The sequence below is a fragment of the Amphiura filiformis genome, chromosome 11, assembly GCF_039555335.1.
Source record: "Amphiura filiformis chromosome 11, Afil_fr2py, whole genome shotgun sequence".
In the NCBI taxonomy this organism is placed as follows: domain Eukaryota; kingdom Metazoa; phylum Echinodermata; class Ophiuroidea; order Amphilepidida; family Amphiuridae; genus Amphiura; species Amphiura filiformis.
Genome location: NC_092638.1, coordinates 16575839 through 16596242, shown reverse-complemented (window position 1 = coordinate 16596242; position 20404 = coordinate 16575839). Strand labels below are relative to the sequence as shown.

At 37.2% G+C, this 20404-nt stretch overlaps 1 protein-coding gene across 1 annotated transcript; it reads left to right on the top strand.

Moving 5' to 3' along the window:
- The first annotated feature begins 1480 nt into the window (after positions 1-1480).
- On the top strand, positions 1481-5370 carry LOC140163513 (cytochrome P450 2U1-like). The gene is made up of 5 exons (XM_072186827.1): positions 1481-1942; positions 2324-2459; positions 2746-3247; positions 3472-3796; positions 5183-5370. The coding sequence occupies exons 1-5, from the start codon at positions 1585-1587 to the stop codon at positions 5368-5370; spliced, it is 1509 nt and encodes a 502-aa protein (XP_072042928.1). The 5' UTR covers positions 1481-1584.
- Positions 5371-20404: the final 15034 nt, after the last annotated feature.

The window sequence follows — 20404 nt, the reverse complement described above, 5'->3', positions numbered from 1 at the left end:
TCTCAAGACGCAAGCTAACGACTATCATTTCCGTTCAACACATATATTCAAGTGCAAGGGAAAAATATGGCTTCTTTAGAATAAAAAAAAAATACGGGAGATATTCATCATTTTCTATCCCGGTATCCAAAGATTTATCGTCTGAATATCAAATCGTGCATAGTACATCCACGTGTATTGATCTCGGGTATTGATTTTTCTGCTGTACCAAGTAATTATTAGCCAGGCGATGTCGGTGTGCGGCGCAACTTAAAATCAACATAAGTGTGCATAGATTGTCCCCTAATTTAATCTTCACAGTTATGGATGAGACCTGACCAAAAATGAGGTTAGACTTTGCATAACAGCAGATTCTGTTGCATTGTCCATATAGGTAACGAAACATCCTTGATAGTGCAAACTAATCTTTACGTGAATTGTTAAATCAAAACAAACATTTCAACACCTCTTTCATCGAAATGGTGAACGTTTTGATCCCTCGGGAACCTATTTGATAATAACTCAAGAACGGCGAAGCACATGAGCCTGTATAGTTCAAGTTATGGAAAGTCGAACTTTACTTTTTTGTCAGGATTTATGGTCTAATCTATAACCATGATAACTGTGAAGAGTAACTTACAGGGGACAATCCATGTATGTATACGAAATCTCCCTCGGGGAATGGATATAACAAACTTGACAAAATATAAACGCAGAATTTATACCTTTATCTTATTGTCAACTTGCACTATAGACCTTCGGCAAGTCACCTTTATGTACATTGTTTACTCGAAAAAACTCAAACACTGATCTTGAGTTTTACAGAAATAGCAAATCAAAGGTTGCAGCCGCCGTCTTTTTATGGAGCGTCAAATGTGACAAAAAATAATAATGATGCTACTAATATGTGGTGCGAAGGTTGTCAAAATGACTTTTTTAAAATTACTATTATATGACAATGAAATGAGTCTTACCTTGTTTCGATGTAGGTATTGAGCACAAAATTTCTAAATTGCTGGCAGGATATCCATGAATTTTGTAGGCCGAATGTAAGCAATACTGATATTATTTTGATTTTAAAGAGATTACTAACCATAGGCTATAATAAACAAAACCTTACGCCTTGAGTTGCGTCATCAAATTTCCTGACGTAGAACATTACGTTAGACCCTCGTTAGACATCACTTAAAAGTTTTAAGCAGTTCTTTCTGGAATGTTTTCCCAGCTCCAGAGATTACCAGTTAACCCGTATACGATCAGTGGCGTAGCGTCATAGTGCCCCCCTCCCCAATCGATCTGAAATTTTTAGAAATCCCATAGGAAAATTGTCGAAAAACGGCTTGTGCCCCCCTCCCAATGTGATGACCCACGCTACGCCACTGTATACGATCTTTTTAAGGGTTTGTATCGCAATGTCAGTGATTTAAAAATGACTGATGGACGTTAGTCGTTTTTTTACCTTTCTGGCGTGCCATATGACTATATATATATTATCCGAAATCAGTAGGCCTATTTACTCTACACCAACCAGTGAGCACAAATGAGAACCTCCGGTTTTAGTACACACAATTTAGCCTATGATGAATATTTCCCAAAATCACAACCATGACCATGTTGTCTTTTGACTTGAGTACCATTTTACTAGCGTGCATTTTATTCCTATCACTTCACTACCTTTTGCGGCACTACCTGTGGAAATCTCACAGGAATTTCAATCTACCACCAGGACCAAATGGATGGCCTGTATTAGGAAACCTGCCAAGTTTAGATCCTGTAGCACCGTACTTGTCGCTCAACAGATTTGCGGAAAAATACGGATCCGTTTTCAGACTCAAGTTTGGATCGTATCCTGTGGTGGTACTGAATAGTTATGAGGCTGTGAAGGAAGCCTTTATAAAGCATGGTGATGATTATAATGACAGACCCAAATTGGTGTTATTTGAGATGGGAGCCAAAGGAAAAGGTAAGCATTTACATAGACACATAGCTACACGTGTGATGGCGATCACATTACCCACACATCTCACACCACTTTAACATTTCAAAGAATCTAAAAAAATGGCCATTTGTGCTCTCTTTGACGTTATGTTTAGCCGTCATTACCTTTAGAAGTGGGCACGAAGTGGGCAAAATCTTTTAAATTTGCCGGCTTAGTCACCCAGATTGAATACTGCATATACCAGACCCCTCCCCCATTTTCCGGAATAAAATGAGGACGGCAAAGAGTAAAATGTCATTAAAATGACCACAAAACCTACAATTAGACAAATGGGGGCGAACTTTTTGCTTTTTTTTTTTCACACCAAAAGGCTGAACCGTGACTTTTTTTTGCCTATCATTTCAGGCATCCTGTTCTCATATAGTGATGAAGTACAGCGTACAAGACGAAGATTTGCCTTACAAGCCATGAGAAACCTTGGAATGGGAAAGTTTCGATTAGAAGAACAGATTGCAGAGGAAATAAATCGGCTTGTAGCTAGGTACGTTCATCATCATCGTCATCATCATCATCATCATCGTCGTCGTCGTCGTCGTCATCATCATCATCATCATCATCGTCATCATCATCGTCATCATCCATCATCATTATCATCGTCATCATCATCAATAGCATCGCTATCATCATCGACGTGTCATGCTGATGCCAGGACTTCCGTCTTCGCTATACTGAAATATACAATTACAGATGCAAAATGTATCAATATTGTTCAAGTTTTACCGATTCTGTTTTTTTCTCTCACTCTCCTAAATGTTTTGTATAAAAAGGTTTGACAGTCTCGAGGAGAAACCGTTCTGCCCATTTGCCGATTTGGACAAGGCCTTCAGCAATGTTATCTGCTATGTTGCCTTTGGAAAACGATACGATTACGATGACCCAAGATTTCAGCGAATGCTTAAAAATCTGGAAAGAGGCTTCAAAATGGCCAGTTTTGCTGGATTTGTCAATTTTCTACCAATCTTGAGACATTTTGGCGTTCTGAATGAATTCAAAAAGATCAACAAGCATGGGAAAATGTTCATTGGAGATCTAATCAAAGATGTTGCAGCCGATTATGTCAAAGGAGATCCACGTAACTTTATTGACATGTACTATGACAATAGGGATAAACTGATTCAGGATAAGCAGAATGATCTTGCAGCGATGTTAGATGATGAAGACCTCCATCGGAGCGTCGGGGATCTTTTTATAGCTGGAACGGAGACGACTTCAACGACTCTCAAATGGGTGTTGCTTTATATGATGATTTACCCGGATGTTCAGGAGAAGGTAAAGAAATTAATTTATTTCAATTGAAACACAAAAATGTCCTTTAATGAAGGTGTCCTGTTGATTCAATATATACCGTTCAAAATTATCTAATGAAGGTGTAGAATATACGCCAATATAATTCAACTGCAAGCAACTATTTCTGTCTTTCTCGTTTCTTTCTTTCCTTCCTTTCCCATTTTTCTGCATTCCCTTCCCTTCTTTATTTCGTTTCAATATTTCAGGTACAATCTGAGTTGGATGACGTCGTAGGTCGCAGCCGCTTACCAAGTCTAAAAGACCGCCTCAGCTTGCCTTACGTGGAAGCAACAGTATTGGAGATCCAACGTATTGCAAGTATAACACCATTATCCGTCCCCAGGGCATCCACAGTAGACACGCATCTCTTTGGTTATGACATACCGAAAGGAACTTTAATCTTACCAAACATTTGGGGAATTCTTCACGATGGCAATCTTTGGAAAAATCCGCATGAGTTTGAACCAACCCGATTTCTGGATGAAAATGGGACTGTAATACGTAGAGAAGAATTGATACCCTTTTCGGCAGGTAACACACACGTAGTTTTGTAATGTATTTCATTTCGATCTTAGTGACGAATCGAGATGAACGGTAAATTCAGTCCTAATCAGACTGTTGTGTCTAACAAGTCGCAACTTGTCAAAAAGTCATAAGTCAAGCTTTACACCTCGAGTCATTTGATTTTATACGATTCAATTCGGTGACATCCCGCTATCTCTAAGGTCCGCTATCTCTAAGGTTCGCTATCTCTAAGGTTCGCTATCACTAACGTGTAAAGTCTATGGAGATCAGAATCCCGCTATCTCTAATAGAGAAAAGGGTTCGCTATACCTAAAAAAAGGTCCGCTATTTCTAAGGTTCGATATCACTAATTTAGAATAAGGTTCGCTAGTTCTAAGGTTCGATATCACTAATTATAAATAAGGTTCGCTATCACTAATTTAAAATAAGGTTCGCTATCACTAATTTTGAATAAGGTCCGCTATCACTAATTTATTGAAGGTTCGCTATCTCTAAGGTTCGTTATCACTAATTCCAATAAAGGTCCGCTATACCTAAGGTTCCCTATCACTAATTTTGTTTCAGGTTCGCTATCCCTAATTAATTAAGGTTCGCTATCTCTAAGGTTCGTTATCACTAATTTCGATTAAGGTTCGCTATACCTAAGGTTCGTTATCACTAATCTTAAATAAGGTCCACTATCTCTAATTTTAAATAAGGTCCGCTATCTCTAATTTCAAATAAGGTTCGCTATCTCTAATTTTAAATAAGGACCGCTATAGCGAACCTTATTTGAAATTAGAGATAGCGAACCTTATTTAAAATTAGAGATAGCGAACCTTATTTAAAATTAGAGACAGCGAACCTTATTTGAAATTAGTGAAATTAGTGATAGCGAACCTTAGAGATAGCGAACCTTAGAGATAGCGAACCTTAGAGATAGCGAACCGTAACCTTCAATTCTGGATATCTCGGAAATTAAGCACATCAATATCAAATTCACCCAAAGGAGATATTCTTCCCTCAGTAAAGTTTTTATCGAAATAATTTAAATTAATCAGATGATATCACCATTGTTTTACCAGTTTTGTATGCAATTTTTGTTTTTTTAGAGAGACTGTTCATGTCTTCCAAAAAAGGCTTTATTGTGACGAAAAGGGCTTTAATATGACAATGTGCGCTCGCAGCGTACAAAAAAATGTATTTTACACTATTTTGGCCCATAATCGGGGTGGATTTTGGTGAAAAAGGGACTCCTTGCCCCTTAACTTTTCCTTTACCCTCCAGATTTACTCTTTTTTGGTCAGAGGGGCACCTTTTATTTCATTTTGCCACCCCCCCCCCTCCCCACCACCACCCCGCTGGCTACGCTACATGTACTGATATTATATTATAATTCGTTCTTGTTTGCAGGTCGTCGCAAGTGTCTAGGAGAACAACTTGCTCTTATGGAACTGTTTCTCTTCATCACGCATCTACTGCACAGATTCAAATTTAGCCTTCCAGAGGGCGCACCTGCTCCAAGTTTGCAAGGTGTCATGGGGTCAACACTTGCACCGAGTCACTACGAGCTATGTGCAACATCACGTCCAATGAACTGATAAGCGCATTAATCGTCTGCTTTCCAAAATGGAAAGTTTTCTGCCATACGATTCAAATGGATCAGTTTATGATTTGCAGTTTGCGATACCATTCAACCGTTTGCACACTTCTGGTCAGATAAAATTCTTCGAAATATGAATGACGATAATGCATTATTGCTGCTACCTTTTAGACCTTAAAAAGGCATTTGATTCTGTAAATCATCAGCCCTTTATCAATAAATATATTGTACCAAATGCTTTATCTCAAGCAGTCAATATACACTTGAAATGGAATTCCTCAAGGATCCATATTGGGACCACTATAATTGATCAATTCCTTGCCTGATACACTACTTATAAAATATAACATTAAGGTCCGTATGCACAAAACAATTTAATCTTTTCTCCTCTGTTACTCCTAGCAAAGTCCAAAAATTAAACTGCAGCCATCTAATATTAAGCTACATGTACTTTCCCTTAACAGGTTCTACAATGAAAACGAGTAAGGTGTGTATATACCAAAAAGTTCCTTCTCCATATGATTAACGTCCATAGTTAGACCAGATCTAAAGTTAGAGCGGGTCTAGTGCATACGGACCTAAAGCTTTGATTTAGAATTGAATTATGACGGCAAATACTATTAGCTTCAAAACCCGAAAGAATAAAAAGAGCAACATAATTGTGTTTTCACAATTCATTTCTATTACGGGCTCGGTCACTCACCTTTGCACAGTATTTTTTTGTGGGACACACCAAAATGTCAATTTGTAATACTTTGCTATAGAATCTGTATTATATCGCGAATTTCAACAACAAAACACACAAAAAAATCAAAATTATTTAATATCAGCAGGACATTCCCCGTATTCAGAATGCAATTTGGTGTGTCTGATGTGCTCTCAGGTCCCACAAACAAAAATACTGTGTAAAGGTGGGTGACTGAGCCCTTAAGTCCCTGTATGAGTTTAGTATGACCTATCTGTGATCGCTCTCAGGTTATAAGCGACAAGGTGAGAGAATATATTTTGGCTCCACAGATGCCAACGTCATAAAAGTAAAATTGTCCAATTATTTTTCATCTTCAAAAATAAAAATCAGTTTTGCTATGTCTTGGTTGTTTCGTTATCTAGATAAACATATCAAAAAAAGTAACTAACCCCCCTTAAATAATGTCCATTATTCAAAAAGGGGCTGTTGTATTACAAATCTGTAAAATGCGATGGAAGCAGAATTTATTTCTGCGCATTTTGACACCTCATTTTGATACGATAGCCCAGAAAACAATAAAACACCGGCCAATTTAATGTAGTGAGGTCCAGATTTGAAAGTTGCACTTACATACAAATTTTTACAATACAAAAACACTCAAATATCATTACACAGATTTCCTTCCATTACACTGAATACAAAATCAATACAATTTACTGCAACTTTAAAATCTTGGGTAACATTGATTTAAATGTACGCTGTGACGTTAATATTTAGTCAATTGCTGCAAATGAGGTGTCAAACTGTGCAGAAATAAATTTTGCTTCCAACGCATTTTACAGATTTGTAATACAATCACCTGTTTTTGAATAATGGTCATTATTTAAGGGGGTTAGTTACTTTTTTTAAAAAATGTTTTAGGATGAAGACCGTGACCTATTTTGCAATGTTACATATGTAACAAAACATCTCAGATGGTCAAAACTATTCTTTATTTGAATAATTTTGCATGCGACAGTTTGCGACAATGTTTGTCAAAATCAGAGCTGTATAAAATGCAAAACTCTGACTTTTTGTAACTAGAGAACCATACATTGCAGATAAATCACACTATACTCTTTATGAATCATTATTTCCATATGAACAAACATTTGAGGGAGTTTCAGTAAGCTATAAGCAATATTTGAATGTGTAAAAATTTTAATGACCCTTTTCTCATATTGATTGATTTTGATCTAATAAAAATGCATTGTGAAAACAGAATTTAAGCTGCAATTTTTCAGTTCTATTCTATTAGTTCGGCGGGAGGTTCTTATCTCAAACAAGAGTGGCCCTAAGCAGGACTAACAAATCGAGAGGTCTGAAATTTGGTTCTCATCTCATACAAGGGGTGCCAAGAGTGGTCCTAAATAAGATAAGAAAATGCGGAAAATCTTACAAATTTTAGTCGGGTTCTGATCTAATACTAAGGGTTAACAAATGGGGGGGGGTCTTAAATCTTGGCTGAGTTCTCATCTAATAAAAGAGTGGCCCTAATCAGGACTATAATGGGAAGGGGTCTTAAATCTTGGTTGGGTTATCATCTCACACAATGTTGTTATGAGTGGCCCTAAAAAGACAAATGGGGAGGGGTCTTAAATCTGGGTATGGGCTCTCATCTCATACAAGGTTGTTACGAGTGGCCCTGAACAAGACAAATGGGGAGGGTCTTAGCTCTGGGTTTGGGCTCTCATCTCATACAAGGTTGTTATGAGTGGCCCTGAACAAGACAAATGGGGGAGGGGTCTTAGCTCTGGGTTTGGGCTCTCATCTCATACAAGGTTGTTATGAGTGGCCCTGAACAAGACAAATGGGGAGGGTCTTAGCTCTGGGTTTGGGCTCTCATCTCATACAAGGTTGTTATGAGTGGACCTGATCAGGATTAACAAATGGGGAGTCTTAAATCTTTGTTGGTTTCCCATGCTAAAGTTTGTTCGGCTTATATAAGCGGAAATTACTCGGCTTTTGTTACTGCACGAGTGTGCGATAGTCACGCATTACGCAATGCATAATTAGCGCAAGCACTGTGCCCAATAGCATGCACGCCATTCTATATCACTACACATTGTTATGAGTCTTATTTTTTCCGCCTATATAAACTGAACAAACTTTAAGAGTGGCCCTAAACTGGACTAACAAATAGGTAGGGGTCTTAAATCTTGATGGGGTTCAGTTCTCATATGATGCAAAGGCTGCTAAGAGTGACCCTAAAAAGGACTAACAAAATAAGCAAAAACACATTTCATTTACACTTTACCAGCATTTCAAACAAAGTTTTATTCTGCATTTTGACACATACATATACAACATATGCAGTAAGGTACACTGTGTAATTACATAATTACTTTCCAACATACACAAACAAGAATAAATATTTTGAGCAATATAAAAATACAAAAATTGAATACATAGCATAACAGAGGAATATAATGGACTATTTCAGAAATAGGTGCACATCCTAAATAACATGATTTGAAATTTCAGACCATACAAAATCAGATATTTCAGGCAAAAATTGGAAATCCTGAATTCAATATGAATTTTCTTGAAAATTGTATTGCTTTTTTACATTATTTAGATTGAACATCCTTACTGGTAACTGGAAATGCAGTTGTTTGCAGAAATGTACCTTTGGAATTCCTGTAGCTTCCTTCTTTTAAAAAGAACCCCTTTAATTAAGAAATAAAGGGTAATGCATGATCCTTTACAAAAATAATGTGTCGAGGCAGTAAAACGTAAATAATGGGTGAGGCGCAGCCGAACCCATTATTTAAACGCTTTTACTGCCGAGGACACATTATTTGCATGTGAAGGATAATGCTGCACCCTTTATTTCTATTCTATTACCACAAAATAGTGCGATTTAAAGAGAAAATATCACATTTTTGCCCAAATATTTCAAGTTGTTTACCTCAAGGTGGAGCGCCTACGCCAGCGTAGCCAAAGCGTATGCACATTCCAATAACACAACCTAACATTCCAGTCTCCCCTATAGGCCTAAGCAGGTATGCACATACAATAACACACCCCTGGCATTCCATTCTCCCCTACATAAACATAGGCCTACTGTGCGCTTTGCTGTGCGTGTGATGATAGAAGAACATAAAGTTCGTTGCCCTTGCCACTTTATCGCTGATTAATGGTCTGTCACGTTTCTGGAATAGCCCAATATGAACATCATATATGAGCACCCATATTCACTAGGATCCACAACATGCTCATCTATCAAGGGCACAGTTCTTTAACCCCAATACATTTGTACATTTATTAAATGACCTTTGAAAATTTAGGTACAAAAACTCATACTCTACAACTTGAGCTCAAATTTTGAACTATGATTGTTTAATCAAGGTTATTGAACTATGCCATTGGAATGAGGCCATTGTGGTCCATAGTGATTGGTATTCATCCGCACCTGTGGACTATTATATACAAAACTGACAATTAATTGCAATTCCATACACCAACGGGGGATCTACTATTGACTGAATTATGGTATACAGCACTTTCTATGATAGGACTTGCAATCAAGAATATCCTTGGTCTTAGTGTTAATGAATTTATGCTAAAATATGGACAAAATAGATGCATGCATACGGTTTGTAACAAAATGATTTGTTACCCAACAACTTTGATCTTTATTGGAACACCTGCTTCTTCAATTTATTGTTTAAAGGAGTATTTCGTGATCCTAGCATTCTCTTTTTATGACATTTTTCAGTAGATATCCACGAAAAAAACTTATTCCCAAAATTTCAGTTGATTCCGATTTTGCAATTACGAGTTATGCATGATTATGTGTATTACACTGCTCCATAGACAATGTGTTGTAATTTCGTTCTGGTATACCAGAACGAAATTCAAATTTCACGATATCTTGGCTAAACGAATTAATCTGCAAGAAAATTTTTTTTTGAGGTTTCCAGTGATATAAAATTCTCAACTTTTTTTGAGAAAAGTGGGTGGGATGAGGCTGTGGATCACGAAATGCCCTTTTAATGACCTTTCACAACATTAACCATCTACAGATTAGGTGTATCTTATATTGTATTTGGAAGTACCAGATAATCAAAGACAGCTGCTGGGTAACAATCATTTGACAAGTATTTAAAATGTTTTTAAAACCCAATCACATACAATTTTACAGCAAATGTTTGCTGCAGACAGTAATTTTGTGGTTCCATGAAAAAATGGAAGGGTGCTTACTAGGACAGGAGCACTAATTAGGTATGGTACCTTGTTGCACATGTCTATGAACATTAAGTACTTGTCTATATCCCAGCATTCCAGTTGATATCCATACACCCCCTATAGAAGACCTTAAACTTCCACACAAAGAGTGTGAATTTCAAATGGGGCTGCCTGAATTGGTGACTCCATTTAAAATACACCCATTGCGCTATTCCATTTAAAACCCACACTTCCCCTGTGGAACATTTTGGAAATATCTTCCACAGGTGGAGTATGAATTTCAAATGGAATGAACACATTAGCAGCTCCGTTTGAAACTCACCCTCCCTCAGTTGGAGATTCAGGTTGAATCTTTCTCAGAGGGTGTATAAAATTCAAATGGAGCTGTCTAATGTGATGTGCTTATGCCATTTGAAATTCATACTCCCTCTGTGGCAGATATTTCCAAAATCTTCCACAGGGGTACTGTGAATTTTAAATGGAATTGCCCATATTGGGAGATTAAGGTTAATGTGGGACATTTTTACTATTCAATACAGGGCAACAATTCATATTGTAATGAAAAAATAGATCATATTTATGACAGTCATTAAAAAAAAATCCTACCCTTACTTACATATACATAATCACTTTTGACACATCATTAAACATACAAGAAAACTGTTTTTCTGTATACTGAGTTATTAAAAATAATACTATTGAAAAGTACATGGTAGAAAAATATATTTGGTTTTTGTATTCATATTAATATTGTTATCTTCATTACATCAGTGTAAATTAATTATTAACAAAACATTAGCAACAGTAAGTACACATTATGTATAATAAGGAAATATCTTTCATGTGATCATATCTATTTCTGAAAACAGGTCTACAAATAACACTTACATTGTATCCCATGCAGGAAGATAAGCCAAGTCTCCCACCAACGCAGCATTGCCAATAATATCTTACACATTATCTTATTTGGTGGGGTATAATTTCCCTTAAAATGCCAACATTTGTTTTGAAGGCATTTTCTAGATTGAGATTTTGACACTGCTGTACGATTGGTTTGAAAACAAATGCAAATGTTTTTTTTTTAAATTCCGACTTGGTATTTTTATGGTATTTTGAGAAAAAAGTCTGATTTTCAATCGATTTTTCCCGGAAAAACTAAAAATTTTAGAAATAAAAAAAATTCTGCATTTCTTTTGTTTTCAAATCTCGTGATTTAACAAATGTGCGCGCAAGCTTTGAGACGAACCTTTTTTTTTGGTTTGGCCTAATAATATACCTTTACTTAAATTAATACCTTTGTGATGAGGTAAGATACAGATACCAAAGACCTTTAATGGGTCAGATACCATACACATATATGTATAACCATAACATAATGAAAGAGTATGAACATTACATCTATGAAAGTGAAATTTATTGCCATGAAATAAATCATGTTTTCCCTTCATCTGGGACAACATTTTCTTTCCTTCCCTGAATAGGCTCCTCCTGCCCCTCCCCCCTTGGATTGACCAGGCTTGTTCTTTCTTACTTACCAAGCAAAAAACATTGATGAGAATTTTTTTACTAAAATGTTCTGTCAATGCACCACTTAAAGTACTATCATGACAATGGACTTATTGAATCCTTGGTGTTCCCCATGGTAAATAAAAAAAATCATCAGTGCAGCATGCAGGCCAGCGCAGCTTTGAAGGTAACTTCGAAAAAACATCATTAAGTAAAATAACAATTATACGATAAATATGTTTGAACATTATTTCCTTACATTCAGAACCTATATATGAAGCTTAAGAATTGATTTTGAAATTGCACTAGCAGGAATCTAAAAGTGTCTATCAACAAGCACCTTGAGATCTGTTAAAATGTTTGCAAGGTGGAGGAAAAGCTGAAAATCGCAGAAAGATCCGTAGATAGTGGTGGACAATTTCAGAGCCACTACAAATCAAACATAACAAAAAGGAAGTTCAAGTTTTCTGAAAAATAAAAAATACATGAGAATGCCATGGAATACAAGTTTGTTACCAGCCTAATAGGGAAATATTGTGGGAGTGCCTAGGAACACCACCAGTCACAGACATGGTGAAACAAGATCAGTTTAATGATCAGTTGCCTAAGGTATAAGACGATGATGGTGAAATCATGCCATAAGAATAAATCAATGTAAAAGTAGTTTGAAGTGAAGTCATGTTTTGAAATTACCCTGGTAAAGTCAGTCCAGTCAGACTGGTAAAGTCACTTCAAATTTCATTGTTTTTTCGAAATAAGTAACAAAATCAGTGATAAATGAAAGTTGCTGTTCAAATTGAACTTGTAAGGGTCTTTGGGTGACAGATCAAATATAAAAATAGGGGGTCTTCGGGTGACAGAGCATGTGTTCGTAAAAAATTATGGGGTCTTTGGGTGACAGCGATGCTGAAAATGGGATCTTAACAGCCCTACATACGCGTCACCTCCAAAGTTGGAGTGCCCCTGACCCCGAGATATTACGCAAAATAAAAAGGCCCTCTATTGACCAATCATGCTTATGAGGTCACCACACAAACTTCTGTACTTCTTTTCGTATAGTTTCGGCCACAGTATTAGTCATTTGCTTGACGCGGGTGTTTTGTACTGATTTCCGGAGCCATAGAATTGATTGAAATTGCACTTCCATGGTAACCTGTGAATGAGATCATAAACATGGATCAACGGATGGTGGATAAAGATGGTCGTGTAGTCGATCATAATGAGGATGATCCGTCCAATTCTGGAGACAGCATAAGTACTACCGTGACTGCTAGAAATGCTGGCAATTATAGCGTTGAAGGTAAGCATAAAATGTTGTAGTTAACGATTATTGTACAGCGTTTCCGGTTGGACGCGTATACTCTGAGCAGGACTAGCCTGGGTTCACAGGATTTTCGTAACTCCTTGTCATAGACTGCTGAACATTGTTGATACTGCGCTGAAAGCTGTGACGTCACTAACACGAATGACAACACAGTCCGTCGGCAAAACTGATGCGCCCAGAGAACCACGCGACCATGCCCCGTCTGTCGGCATGAATATGGGATGGCGGCCATTGTCTCAAATGTGAATACCAACTCAGGAGGCCCAAGCCATACGACCCAGTAGAGTACAAGACGAATATAAATTCTTCGAAACTGAAGAACCACATTGACAAAAGAGTCAGATATCATTATATTCTTTAAACTGTGAGCTCACGGATATGGATAGGAGGCATCGCCAATGTATTCACGAGCGAATGCTTCCGTCTGTAAAACAGCGGACAATGGAAATGGTGGAAGCAACTACTGTCTTGGGGTTACTCCTACTCACAGCCTGAGGTAGAAAATATTCCAGTCAAATGTTTAAGTAAGACTGATGTAAAGTTAAGAAGTAAAGTTATTGTAAGAGTAGATGATGACTGTAAATATTATATTATCAAGGAAAACTTAGGTGTAACATAGATTAAGCAGTAGGGGAGATTGGGGTTAGTTGGAACACTGGGTAAGTTGAAACATTGTATTTTTTTCTGACACAAAAAATTAATTTGGTAAAATACTGGCACCTAGTAATAGGTATTAGTAAGGGTCATCCACCATATTAGCAACAGCACTGATGCCCCACCAGTGTTGGCTTGGGAAAGGAATATGTGTTGTTGTGACTTACTGACTAATTTTTATACCCCTCAGAAAAGATGCATTATCTCCATGTTGTTTGAAGATTCAGGGGATTATTTTTTGAGTATCATAAGCACTAGTAGTAAGTCCCAGAATAATGTTAAATAAAAGTTTTATTGTATTTCTTCTTTTGTGTAATGAACTTTGAAATGTAAAAATAGGCATCGGGGTTAGTTGAAACTTTTGAGGTGGGGTTAGTTGAAACGTGAAAATCGCATAGAAAAATATGGTTAAAAATTTGACTTTTTAAAATTTGTAACATGTTTACTATTTCTTCAATATTGCTTTAATATGGTTAAAAAGCAATAATACAAGCAACAAGTGCACACAGAAAGTACATTTTATCATATTTTAGGCTTCTCATATTTTGGTCCATGGTGACACTCGTCACCTTGTGTCCAAAGTATTGAACCGCACTCCCACATATATATTTATTCATTTTTTCACACTGATTGTATGTTAAAGGGTGCCTTCAAGGGAAGTATAACCCTAACAACACAATAATAATTATTTTGACATTTTTACAAGCCGTGTTTCAACTAACCTCATTCTATGTTTCAACTTACCCCAGGGGTGGGGTTAGTTGAAACACTTTTTTTCAAATTTTCAAATTGGATTATATGAATAATCATAAGCAGGTCCAATAAAGTTTAAGGCTGTATTTGTAGCATGTATGTATATGTTTATACTGATATGGTTAGTGTTTCTTGAAAGTAATCGGTTTGCGTTAAAAAGACGATTTTGTGAAAAATGTTTCAACTAACCCCAATCTCCCCTACACAGGACAGTACAGTAAAGCAAATCTGGAATTCAAGACACTGTTTGTCCTCACACACAGATTTGATCTTGAAGCTACTCCTCCAGTATTTTTGCAGCTACCTGTGGGAATATTAATGGACTACATTACCGTCAATCGTTGTACTCAGTATTTGGTAACATCATCACCATTTACTCCACTTGAGTTTGACAATTTGGTAACAGTGTCTAACAGTAGGCTGAGGAACTATACTTTCTCAAATAAGACATGGTTGTGGATTATTCTGGATGTTGCATGTGCATTATTGTGCCTCCATGACAGTGGCTTCATCCATAATCAAGTGCGACCTGACAACATACTGCTATGTACAGATGCAGACTGTAAGGTACATGGGCAACTTTTCAACATGTCTTTGGCATGCATGGAGAAATATGCCCGTACATTAACTAAGGACCAGACTTACAGAATATCAACTACTGACTACAATTATGTAGATGTAGATGTTTTGTGTCGGGTTCCTCTGATATATATTCATTTGGTCAGACAGTTAACAATATTTACCTGAATAGAGATGAAGATGTAAGAATGAAAGATTTAGCAAATAGGTACATGGGTAGAATAGATGCAAGTTGAATATGTTGGATATAGTCACAATTTATTTCAACTTTTGTCTTGCCTGATTAGTAGCGTTGAAGTTTCAACATCAGCATTGGATTGTTGAGCTCACAGAAAACATTGCCAGAAATTGTACAAAACTGTAATTGTGCCTGCATATTGTAATAACTTGTGATACATTCTTGTGTTGTTTAGATTACTAATCATAATTCTCTTTTTGTCGAAAGAAGAGCGAAAGGTTGACACAAAAAGAGAAGGAAATTGACAGCTACTGTAAGCCATACAATGTAAAGCGCCGAGAAAAAACATCAAAGAAGAACATAGCGGACAAAGAACAGAAAATTCAAGATCAAAATGCAAAAATTTCATCTCTTGAGCAGGATATTTCTAAGCATAAAGATAATGAAAAGCAAATGTCTTCAAGGATAAAAAAATATGCGATTAGTAGCGTTGAAGTTTCAACATCAGCATTGGATTGTTGAGCTCACAGAAAACATTGCCAGAAATTGTACAAAACTGTAATTGTGCCTGCATATTGTAATAACTTGTGATACATTCTTGTGTTGTTTAGATTACTGATTATAATTCTCTTTTTGTCTTTTTTAATGGCATGCAGTCATATTCAAACATTGCAAGTAATGTAGTGCAATCATTTAATGTGTGCAATGTTCAAGTATGGCTGCAACATTTAGAGGTTAATGATTGGATATGATTTTGTTGACACAAATCAATAAATTAAGATTCCTTGCAGAGTGATTGGCTGCAGCTTCTGTGGGAAGCCAATGTTAGCAAAAGGACATGCCGGTCATGTTAGGAAAACACATAGGATGTCAACATTCCAAAATAATAATTTGCCAACCTGCTTTATACAAAGTCTGACAGAATATATGAAGGAAACCTGTGCAAGTAAAAGTACATTCAGGTCACCAAAGATATGTCTACTGTGCAACAATCAAGACCTGATTTATAGGCGACTAGATAAATGGCCTGAAACTTCACCAATATAAAACACATGTGACGATGTCAGTCTCAAATACATTTTATCATCTAGAATTACTAATCACTGTGCAACATGAAAAGTTTCATAGTTTTTTTTGTAAAACACTTGCATTTTGAAGTCAGGCAGGTGAGTCAAGTCTAAACATCTGTTGTCCTATGAGGACATCACCCGAGTGTATACATTCTATGCTGAGGACCAAGCTGTCATCCTGCCAGGGCGAGTTGCTGGCTACAAACAAGGTGATCTTTGTTAAATTCCATGATCCAAGATAAAGCCAGATCACACAATTGGCAGTTTATCCAGTTTCAAAACATTTTATGGCAGCGTTTGTGTGGTAACATTGTATGGTACAAACCTGCAAACGATTTCTGTTGGATCTGTCAGAAAAACCACACTATCCTGATGCAGGTAGCAAACATGGCAGAAAGGAGGAGCGCTGCCAGCAGCAACTGCAGCATCTGGGCTGTGTCCAGGAAGAGAGAAAGTTGTACAGGACACATGTTGCATAAGCAGTCAATGCTGTTACTAACTTATGCACATTATCACACATTTATAAAGTACAACCTCCTCATAATGCGGACTGTGAACGCAACTTCTCACAAATGGGACTGGTGAAAACTGATATCAGGAAACGCATGGGAGAGGACACACATTTCCATTTGAAAGAGCAGTGAAGTTGTGGGCCTCTACAAAAGAGAGAAGATACAAAGTCCGACTGGTGTAAAGTTCATTGAGGTAAGACTAAGATATTATTTGATATTGTTTCTTGTTTGTTGATCCAATGTTCAATGATTCCTTTTTTAAATCTTTGAAAAACCTACCTACTTAAGAACGCTTGGAGGTACTGTACATGATACATTACGACAAACTTGGAAGTTTTTAAAATGTTTTATTATTAATCAACATTTGACAAATATGTATAAAATACAGTACAATGTGCCATAGTGACCTGATCTCATGAAACTTATTATACAATAATGATCATTACAAATTGTGCCTCAGAGACCTCAATTTTACCCCTGAAAAACACCAAAATCAGTCAGCTTCGGGGCTTTGACACCGAACCCCCCACCAGGGGCCCTTAAGCGGGCCCCTGGACCCCTGGCCGTGAAATGAGTAAATTAGCCGACACTAATTTTGGGCTGGTGACAACCCTGATGGCTATGCATAGCTATGCATGGCATTCCTGTTTATTAGTCCAAACTTGGTCCTAACTTGTCTTGATCAACATGATATCTTGGTATTTTATGTTTTCTGCAGCATGAATATTCTGCTGATATCGATGTAACCAAAGATTCTGATGAGAAGTTGGTGGAGGATGATGGGAGCATCAAGGATACCGATATGTCATCATTGAATCAGGTAAATATTCTTAGGAAAACACATAGGAGGTCAACATTCCAAAATAATAATTTGCCAACCTGCTTTATACAAAGTCTGACAGAATATATGAAGGAAACCTGTGCAAGTAAAAGTACATTCAGGTCACCAAAGATATGTCTACTGTGCAACAATCAAGAACTGATTTATAGGCGACTAGATAAATGGCCTGAAACTTCACCAATATAAAACACATATGATGATATCAGTCTCAAATACATTTTATCATCTAGAATTACTAATCACTGTGCAACATTAAAGTCCAAACTTGAACACACACCCGGTACCCCAGGTCAACATAAAAAGTGGTAACCATGTGTGTTCTTCCTTTTTCAAAACCCCCTTTTCACTGATTTTTCATTGATTTTACCCCCTTTTTTGCCAAATCACTGACAAAATCAGGGTAAAAATACCCCTTTTCAAGGTTTTCAATGAGAAGATTTCCAGACACCCCTTTTCAATGACTCCAAATATTTTAATATATTAAGTACAAAATGTGCAAGTATGAACATTACTTTGTGTCTGTTGTACTCCCAGATGATCCTGTGTTATTAACTGGGGTAATTACAATGCCTGTATACTGATTTTAATTGAAAATTAACCAAAGAGGAACAATCCCCGGTGGGTTCAGTTTGTATTTAAAGGTAGGACGTATGACCGTTCCAGGATTTGAAAATGACCCCTATTTCACGGGGAATCGAGGACATTTGCAGCAATTTACCCCCTAAATCAAGGACAATTTGCCCCCAAATACCTCCCCTATTTTTATCATTTTGAGCACGCATTTTCATTTCACCCCCTTATCACGAGGAATCAAGGACATTTTTCTGAGATAAATACCCATATTTTTACCATTTCAAGGACGCTTTTGAATTTCCCCCCTATTTCACGAGGAAATAAGGACAATAACGAAAACTCTAACGGTAAAACGTGGACGAAAGTCCTAGAAATACACCCTATTTTTCATTTCAAGGACAATTTTGCTCCAAAACACCCCTAATTTGGACAATCGCGAACAATTTTGTCCTCGAAAATTCCGCGGACATTTCTTGAAAACTACCCCTAATTGGAACCATCATGCGTACACATTGTCAGTGAAGACTGAATCCACCGGGGAACAATCCCTCGAAGTTTTGTGTACAGAGGTTCCTTTAAAGTATTGTGGTACCCAAGTTTTGACACAAGACCTCAGGCTGCACAACACTATGGGTTGGATACTCAGATCAGATATATCTTAAACACATATCATGGAATACCCCTTTAATTTATTCATTATACATGTTTTATGAACATCCGAACGAACATTACCGAGTATGACTGATCGCCCGACTGATCGAGTGTCGTGGGTGGAGTGTTTCTTTAAAACTGAGCTTGAAAAAAAAAAAAAAAAACTCACGGATTGCATGATAGGTTCCAAATTCGGCTTTGTTAGTAAAAACGGTTACATCTGACACCATCGATGTTCGCGTCGCTCATTCAGCTCTCTTCAAAACGTGCGGGAGCATACGTGCAACACCCACTAGACAACTATATCGGGAAACCGCCGTGCCAATAGTAAAAAAGCTGCCTTCTGACGCTCTCGCTGTGACGATTGAGGGCGGAATCAATGAAATGCCAGAGGATGGAGGCTGAAGACTCGGGCTGAAGACATCGATCGAACGAACCTGTGAAATACCCTTTTTTTTTAAATTTCATGGAGACAATGCTCAGAATACCCCCCTTTTTCGCGATTTCGCGGTCCGCGATTTCAGTCAACAAAATACCCCTTTTCCGCGAAATTTAGAACACACATGGTTACCACTTTTTATGTTGACCTGGGGTACCGGAACACACACTGGAAAAACTTGGACATAGTGCAATATTCCTCACAAATACCACTGTCAGCTGAATCCGATAGAACATGTTTGGGGACGTGCTTAAATATTCAGGAGGAAGCATTGCAACTATTCCATCTTAGGTTTGCGTGCAAACTGGAAACCGGCACTGGAATCTGTCAGTTTAGATCTAATGAGGACATTTTTCAGACGTGTTCAGGAATACATGAGGGCATATCGGGAGGGTCTCACAAAACTTGGTGAAGTTCAAGCTGCTTTGAAATCATATAAAAGCCATTGTTGTGTTAATCCTTCAAAATAATTAAAATAATAATTTAATTTTGTTCATTTTACAAGCAATTTGTAAAATACAATTAACATAGCATATCTGAGTACAGTTTTAACTTTAGCTTATACTTATATAGGAACAATGTCAATGCTGTATATAACTATGAATGTGAACGGAACATTGCATGACCACATTGATGACAAGATGGGAAAATTGCATCAAAGTAGAGAATTCAAAGTTTGCATGATCTGTGGACACCAATATGGTACACGCTGACATCAAAGTACCACCAATGCACTAAGGCATCATTAAAAAAATCCATAACAAATGACAATGTGGAGAGAGCTGAATTAAACCCCAAGAGAAGAAAAAGAAATGCAAAGGGCCAATCAAGTTTAAACAAAATAAAAATCCATAAAGACTTCCCTGTGGATGAGGAGGAAAGAGCTGAAAGAGCAAAATGCAAAACTGAAGGGCAAAAAAGTCTTGCCCTAATTTTCCATGCCGAGATTGCCTTTTTAGCAAATGATGATCAGAGAAAATTGTGGACTGATGGACAGAGGGGGCATACTAGACAAAATGGACGAGGTCTAGACT